The sequence below is a fragment of the Saimiri boliviensis genome, chromosome 6 (assembly GCF_048565385.1).
Source record: "Saimiri boliviensis isolate mSaiBol1 chromosome 6, mSaiBol1.pri, whole genome shotgun sequence".
NCBI classification, from domain to species: domain Eukaryota; kingdom Metazoa; phylum Chordata; class Mammalia; order Primates; family Cebidae; genus Saimiri; species Saimiri boliviensis.
The window spans coordinates 75166907-75175799 of NC_133454.1; the positions used below are offsets into that span (position 1 = coordinate 75166907).

General features: G+C 33.4%; 1 protein-coding gene across 1 annotated transcript; it reads right to left on the reverse strand.

The window, feature by feature from the left end:
- Positions 1–1803: 1803 nt before the first annotated feature.
- On the reverse strand, positions 1804–7941 carry OR52A1 (olfactory receptor family 52 subfamily A member 1). Its single transcript, XM_039471285.1, has 2 exons — positions 7639–7941; positions 1804–5821 (listed from the first exon to the last, which is right to left on the reverse strand). The coding sequence occupies exon 2, from the start codon at positions 5502–5504 to the stop codon at positions 4566–4568; it is 939 nt and encodes a 312-aa protein (XP_039327219.1). The 5' UTR covers positions 5505–5821; positions 7639–7941; the 3' UTR covers positions 1804–4565.
- Positions 7942–8893: the final 952 nt, after the last annotated feature.

Consider the following 8893-nt stretch of genomic DNA (forward strand, 5'->3'; position numbering starts at 1 on the left):
GTGTCACTAGTAAATAGCTCTATTTAATCACTCCACAATGTACACATTTATCAAAACATCATGTTTTACACCATAGATTTATATAATGTCCACTCATCAATTAAAAATGAAAGGAAAGGGCTTGACAGCTTTGACCTAAAGAAAAGGGAGGGAAAATATTCCCATTCACTATATAGTACAAGAAGAAGTCTAAAAGACTGGATTTCTTGCATTTACCTGAGAGATATGCTCCTACCAGGAGTCACATAGCTTTTCTCCTGTGTTATTGGATCTGGATTTATTCAGCAGACCTGTTCTTTTTACATGTAAAGAGCCAATGACTCCATCTCGTCAGTAACCTCCCATAAAATTATATCCAGCCTAGAAAAACCAGTGGTATAGAATTGAGAGCAGTTATGTACTAGAACTAGCTCATACCATGCCTATAAGAGCTGGTTTCAAGCATCTCTTACCAGATTTGCTTTCACTGACTTCATGTTGGTAGCCTGAAATCAGCTATAGCCAGAGTACTGACATCAGGAAAATGAACGAACAATGCAAATAAGGATTCCAGTCCCCGAAACAAATAACAACACATGAACCCCAAATTAAATGAGATATTTTTAGGAAAAGTATGATAAATACTTTTCAGATAGATATGAAGTAGGGTCAGGTAAAATCTGAACACTTCTGAAATCTTACTTATAGAGTAACTAACAAATATAGACCTATTGAATGACTCCCAATATATTTTTGGAAACATGCAAAAAAATGTGTGAACCTCAAGGAATGCTTGAAACAAAAATATTACTAGATACCATTTAGTTAAAACCCATTGGAACAATGGGAAAAATATCTGTTTTAGATGCAATGTGATTCACTACTTTGGTGACTGATATGGATCCCTAGTACTCATGCTAATAAATAAAAATAATTGTTCACATAAGCATTTTAATGGAAATGCATACCTCTAAAATATGTACCAGAAATGTTTGTTTTTAATACAACAGAATAATATATCCTTTTTCTGTTCACCATATCATTAATCATATGATGCTGATATGTTCTAACGTTAATGTGGTTAGTTTCAGTCACTTGGTTAATGGGATGTCACTCTGGATTTATGGTAAGTTGCTATTTTTCTCTTTGTAATTCATAGAAATCTGTGAAAAGATAAATTTATTGAGACTATTTAAATGATCCTCTCCTCATAACACTTTCACTCATGAGTTTTATTATTCTGTTTATGAATTTTTCTATTCATTTATTTATTGGCATTACACTATATGTAAGAGCATTCCACTTTCCCAAATTTGTATTGCTTTATTTCTATCTGTACAGATTCACAGAATCTGATTTTATTCAATGGGCTATAATCCTCTGCAATAATTATTTATTCTGATGCTCAAAATTTTCTAAATTTTGCCATAAGGCGCTCCTTCCAACTAGATCTTGGTTCCTTCCCACGTGTTCCAATCATGATTTGAGTACTTCCTTACTTTCTATCTCTGCATTATGATTTCAAATTACTTCATACTTTTTCAGCTCAAGCCACAGAAACAGATATTTTTCCAAAAAGCTCTGGTCTCTTTCTGTGAACAAAGTTATTAAGAAAATCAAGATCTTGACACAAGATTTGTTTATTCATTGCCACTGTTTGTTTATTGCTTTTGGTTCCTATAGGTGAACAGAGGAAATATATGCACACACGCAATTATATAATTATGTTTGTATGTATGTTTGTATCTCTCCTTATTAAAAATGATGAATCCAAACCTTCAAGATTCATTCTCGTCTCAATACTTTCCATGTAAGTAATTATTTTCTTGTAAAGTCTTGAGCAATAAAGCCCTTAGAAATAATTCAATATTTAGTCATCAAATTTTAAACTCAAGAAGAAAACAAATGGGCACAAATTAGAAAAATGTACAAAGGAAACAATGAAAAACTTCACATAAAGAATTTACAAATGGAAAAGAAGATAGCAGCACAAATATTTGTTAAATGCTAGTCATAAAGAGAATCATATTTTACCTACCAAACTGTCAAAGGTTAAAAATGTCAGTAATAACTAGTGTTTTGAGAATTTAGGAAAACATTATTTTAGTCATTGCTGAAATTGATATAATCTCTTGGAAGTTGTGATTTCTATAAATCTTTCTTGGAAATTATCCTTACAATAATAATATTCTCTTTCAAGCAATTTTATGTTTAAGATTTTTTTCAATAATTGTCCTGGTCCAAGTGTGTGAAAAGGTTATACTCTTTTGCTTGTAGTTGCTCATTTATTTTTTCTGTTTTCTATTAGTAAGTCTCAGCTTGGAACTGATCCTGAAATTTGAAGACTACAATAATTAAACAATATGAACTCTGGGCTACATAGTTTATGAGATATTAAAATAAGAAGATGGTGCAAATATGTTGCAGTTTCACATTATGTCTCTATGTTGGTCCTATATTACCACATAATTTTTGTGGTGCTGGTAAAACTGGTAATTGTTTAACATCCCAAACCTGGTCTGCGCTCTGTTTCTCTATAGTCTGCTAGTTAAGAATGATTTTTACAGATGAAAATTTGCAATCAATTTGGTAACAGGAAAACTCTAACTTTCAGCTACATTTGTCACTATGAAGAAAAAAACGAATTCTATTATTTTAATTAGTAGACCTGCTTTAATTAAAGACAAACAATGTAATTATTATTATTGTTAATATAGTTTGAATTTCATTAAAATTATTTGTGGACATACATTTTTCTCTCTTGTTATATTAATGCCTATGTGATATTCTTGATTTTGCCTCTTTTTCCATAAAGCCTAAGCTATATATTACTTGGCCATTTATGTAAAAGTTTGCTGAATTCTGGCTAAAATATTAAGAAAGAACTTCAGGGGCCTATTTTATTTTTTAAGAAAATAATCTTACTTGAGAAAAACAATCCCTATTATAATCCAATAAAATTAGCTCTAGTAAATATTGAAACTTGAAACAGTCTCAAAAGATCCCTTAAGAAAGCCTCTATAATCATTCACAATAGCCATGGATATCTGCTAAGTCCTAATCCCTGAAACCAGAGGATCCACCAGGTATATGACAAGCAATCCAATATTTCCTATATTTGTGGTGGTTTTAATCTGGTAAATCAAAGTATGGACATCTGCACATATATGAATATTTTTCATAACTTTGAAAAAATGGATCTATGACCTGAGGTTTTTCAAGAACAACTTACCAGCCATAAATTCTTACGCCGCTAATTTCAGACAACATATTCCACCTCTTCGCTAACACAGTAGCCTTGACTTATTTATATTTGCTGTGTGGTATGCTGTCATCTGCCCAAGCAGGCACCCATGTGCATGCACGAGTGTGTACACACATGCACACACACGCACGTGTCTTTCTTGTAGAAAGCAAGCAAACAAATGAACACTCTCCAATGGCATACTATAGCTTTTGGAATAAAGTGCAGCAACTCTGCACAGCATTAATAGTCATTTTTGATATTCATGTTTTCCTTGTTTCCCCAAGTTCTACCTTATACTCATACCATGTTGAAAAACTATAGTTACCTTAAACTACATTATCTAGTTTAAATCTGTTCTATTATCTACCTGGCATGATGTGTTCTTACTTCCTTGGCCACTCATCCTTCATTCCTCAAGAATTGAAGGTAACTACCTAACCGAAAAACAAAATAAAGTAAATGCAACTCCTCTGCTTTAGATTCCAATGCTTCATTCTCTCTGAACCCCACATCCCATGTGTACACTTGTTATTTCTCTCTTCTTTCCCCTGCCCACCCATCCCCCACCTCTCTTCCTTTCAGTCTCTCTTTTCCAGAATTACATGGGTACAAACACATGAGAATTATTCACTGTGCCAAATTTACTATTATGTCACTATTCTCCAGTATAATATTTGTAATATTGTAGGTTTTTGATAAAAGTTGGTAAATTAATAAAGAAGTAAATTTTGGGGTTAGCAAAAATAAAACAAAAAAAAATTAATGTGTAAAATGTAATACCTGGTTCTTATTTTTGTGCCTGTAATTCCCTGTATACCTCTGAAAATGTATTTAAATTTTTAGACTTTGTTGTCTCTTGATATTCATAAGATTTTCTTTAACAAAAACACAGTTAACATGTACTTCCTTTGTTTTGTTTTGTTTTTATGTTGAGTATGATTGAGAAAATGAGTCAACGACTTGTTTTCATTGAGTACTTGGACATTTCAGAACTACGAGCCTTAGATGCATTTAAATTCAGTGACAAACACATAATTTATAAATCCTCCTGGAGAAATATTCTTAGAGGAATAACTCAACCCAGGGGCTACAGAATTAAAGAGAAAAAAATAAACGATATATGTTTACTACTTAAACTTTTTTCACACTTCTCACTTTGTTTAGTCAAATAGAATTCACAACGACTGATAACTTTCATGAGCTATGATGATCTAAAACCAGCTATTATGCCAGAAGATTTCACAAACCAAGCATCTCAAGTAATATTCATTTTTGTTTTGTTTCGACGTGGTTACTATTACAAAAGAAGGAAGCATGTAGACATTAATTAAAGTAGATTTTATGAACAGAACATTTTTACCACATGAATGCGAATCTGTGTGGTCTTTGCACCATAAACAAGTGGATTGAGAAATGGGGGGACCAGCAAGTAAATGCTTGAAAAGAGAATATGGATATAAGTGGGGATGTGAGACCCAAACCTATGTGTGAAGAAGGAGAAGAAGGAGAGGAGGTAGAGTTGGAGGAAGACACAGATGTGAGCAATGCAGGTATTAAATGCTTTAAACCTAGCCTCTTTTTGGGGCAAACGAAAAACCGTAATAAATATCTGGATGTAGGACAATGTGATGAATGTGAGGTCAAACCCTGCAACAGTGAAGGCCACAAACAAACCATAAATTTTGTTGACTTGAACATTTGCTGCAGCTAATTTCACAATGGCCATATGCTCACAGTAGGAGTGGGAGATGACTGTTGTGTGGTAAAATTGAAACCGGCACTTTATCAGTACTAGGCATGGGGCTACAAGAATAGCAGCCCTGAGTACGACCATAGTTCCTATCTGAATGACAAGCCGGTGGGTGAAGATGGTGGCATGTCTTAGTGGATAACAGATGGCCACATAACGGTCCAGGGCCATCGCCATCAGGATTCCTGACTCTATACACTGAAATGTGTGGATGAACCACATTTGAAGTAAGCAGGAATCAAAAGAGATTTCAGGCACATTAAACCAGAATATTCCAAGCATCTTGGGCATAATGGTACTAGCAAGTGCAATATCTGTGGCTCCTAGCATGCCTAAGAAAATGTACATAGGCTCATGGAGACTACGCTCAGATTTGATGATGATCAGAAGCAAGGAATTTCCAATCATAGCAATGAGGTAAACGGCACAGAATGGAATCCCAATCCAGCACTGCACAGATTCTAGGCCTGGAATCCCTATTAGTGTCAACACAGAGGGCATGTAGACCGTGATGTTGGAAACGGACATAGTGTCCTTGGGCCTCCTGATGCAAACAAAAGAAATTTCTCAGTCAGTGTTACTGTTCCTCTTCTGCTTTCTGATTTTATCCAAAGTCATTATATTCAGTCTGTCTGATTTTGCTAGAACTCTATAATCATCCATCTTATTCACAATTTTGAAAGGAAAAGATGGATTGATGGAGATATATCACTGTTTTCAGATACGGCATTCACAGGCAGTGTGCCATAATGGGACATTATGTACATGGCAATCCAAAGCAATTAGAACCAGCAAGATCTCCTGGACAAGGAATTAGACCTCTGGCCTGTCAGTTCTTTCCAGACCTGCAGACAAAAACAAAAACAAAAACAAAAACAAAACAAAAAAAAAAAACCAAAAAACAAACAAACAAAAAAACCAGAAGTTTGTTTTTAGTGGATATTGCATTTTAATCAGAGTTTAATAAATCTCTCCATATTCCACATTTGAGCTATTCCTCTAGTATTTAATTATTTCTAATTTTCTTTAAGTTAGAAACATTTTAGACCAGCAAAGCATCAGACTCTGATCAGTATATTGGTGTAAAAGATTCCCAGTGAAAGAGAATAGAGGTAGAAATAACTGATACCCAAGAACATAATGTATTTCTTTTTATATTCAGAAGAATGTAAAGAAAGTACTTTAGAAAAAAAAATTGAAATTCTTATAATTTTGATTAATCTGGGGCAAAGCTCCTTGTTGCTTTTTAAATTTCTTTAAAATTAAAGGAAATTATATTTTTCTATATATTTTAACAGCTGAAATTCTTGAAATGTTAATGTGTTTAAAAATTCTGTAATGCATTTTATAGAATAGCTAGAGAGAAGCAACTGCTAAGCAACAAGATGAGCAGCAGCAATGTATACAACAAGAGGACTTGCTCTTGATATACCACAGATACTGAATAACAGGCAAATGAATCATTTAGCCAGAATAGAGTCTGGTTTCCTGGTTTTAAACTGTTCAGAGCTATAATTAGCATAATATAGGCCAAAAAAGGCTCATTAGTTCTAAATGAAATATAGGTAATTAAGATGCTGATATAACTTTATGAACTCTGACATAAGAAATTAGTAAAAATAAAAGAGTTAAATACCGAATTTCTTAGAAGAAGTCAAATGTAGAACTAGACAGGGAAGACAGGATGAACCTGGGGATACCAAAAATGAGAAAAGGGCTATAAATAACTAAAGAAAATTTCATCACTTTTTAATTTCACTGATGATGAATTGTCTGAAGATGTGGGCTCTTATGCTTTATATGAAAGTTCTCTGATTAAAATAATCATTTTCTAAAAACTATATATTTGAATCAGTACGTTTTAAGCTATACATTAGAGAAATGTTTGTGATTCAGTAAAAAGTTAAGTTATTTCATCCCTTCCTAGACATTTCAATAAAGTTGCTTTATGTCAGCAAGCTTATGAATCAGCTAATGGTATACTCAATGTCAACAATATGCTGAAAATTTAGGAAGCAGCTGTGTTTTGAAAGAAAAAGAAGGAAGGAAAGTAACAAGGAAGAAAGAGAGAAAAAAAGGAAATGGAATCAAATTTACTCAAATATTCAACAACAAATGTTCAACTGCTGCTAAACTTCAAATAAAGAAACCAAATCAGCAAAGGACATTTCATGACAGGGAAGCTGTGTCAGCTAAAATATATTTATATAAAAATATAAAATATCTCTAATGTCAGCATAAACTAAACAAATTAATCAATTAAATACTGTGATTTCCATAGGTTTGATCCCCAATGCTTAGTTTTTGACACTCCCATCCATAGGTCACTGACTTTTTCTAACAGACAAAATTTTTTTCTTCTCCAAAGATAATAACAATTAGAATAGGAATCCTTTAAGGACAATCACAATGTCTGACTTATAGCTGACAAGTGAGTACTACCTGACAGGCACAGATAGCAGGGTGGCAAATGGTGGTGTATGTAAGTTCCTGGTTAGTCAGATAGAGTGCTTGTTATTGGAGAAACTGATAATTAAATTATGGGGGGAAACTTGGGATTCATGAGACTTACTCCCCAATTATTATTGAAAGCTGGTTTTGCTCGTACTAGATATCTGAAGAATATTGTCCATTTTTCATAAAACTTTCATTCATCACTCACCAATTTTTCTTCTCCAAGGATTCCAGCATCATACCCTTAAGTTGTGGGTTCTGCAATGGCTTTACTTTCAGTCTGCACATTGTGTAACATCAACCAGCTAATGTCATACATTTTACTCTGTTTGGTGCCGGGATATGTGCCAGTATGATATACAGTGGACATTTTGTAGATAACTTTTTACACTCTTCATCTATCTCTAGTACGGACACTCTTCTGGAAGTCTGTCTGAGACCATCTTCGTGTGCTCATCCTCCAATAAAGCTCATAGCGAGGTCTGTAGCATTCTGAAACACAGGATAAATTTATTGAGATCAAACTGGAGAAAAAAACATGGCTAGCCACAAATTTTAATGTTCCTTTATGAATGTGCAGAGAAGTAGGAGGAGTTATGAACATGAAATGAGAGATTTCTTAGTGGGTAGCCAAAACCATGAGGGACCCAGCAAGTGTTAAGTCAGCCCTCTTGGGTTCATTGGCACCTAATATCCCTGTAATTATTTCTACACTTGCAGAAATCTCTTTCTCTCTTTTTCTCTTTCCCAACAGGCTAAATGCAGAGTAACTGATATGTAATTTTTTTTTTACAAGATAGGTTCCTATAGTGCCATTTCTATTTGCAAAAATCTAAACCCCTTTTAAATGCAAACATGTTTCTATGCCAGTTCCATTCTACTTAAATATGTATGTCGGTGACACTTTCTTTCACTAAGGCAAAGTTTTTCTCTTTTTTTCGAAAAAGAAAAATCTGTATTCATAACTACTCTTTATCACACATTTACCTCCTAGTCTTCTTCAGTCTTGTTCTTTCCATTTTATTTTATTGAAGTTTTTTTAAATCTTTTTGTAAATTAAGCAACATTCTTACGGTGACAAATTAGAATGAACATTTCTAAGTCCTACAAATGTAAAGCTGGAAGCAAGTTGTTGAACATTTGAGTAAATTTGTATTCATTTCCTCTTTTCTCTCTTCCTTGTTACTTTCCCTTCCTTCTTTTTCTTTCAAAAAACACTAATTATATTTCTACTCTTTATGAGGGAGATAATGTTATATCCTCCAAATGAAATTAAAAAAAAACTATAAATGGTCTTATCTTTAAATTATTAGTAAAATGGGATTATGCATTAAAACTTTATTTATCACATGAGTATCTGGTAAACTCTAAGCAAGACTTTGCACATGACATTATTCTCCTTGACATTTTTCACCTGGTTTCTAGACTTTCTTGAATGTAGCTAGCTAAAAGACAATTGATAC

Excerpts from the sequence above, each read along its gene's own strand:
- OR52A1 (XM_039471285.1), bottom strand. The coding sequence starts at position 5,504 with ATGTCCGTTTCCAACATCACGGTCTACATGCCCTCTGTGTTGACACTA.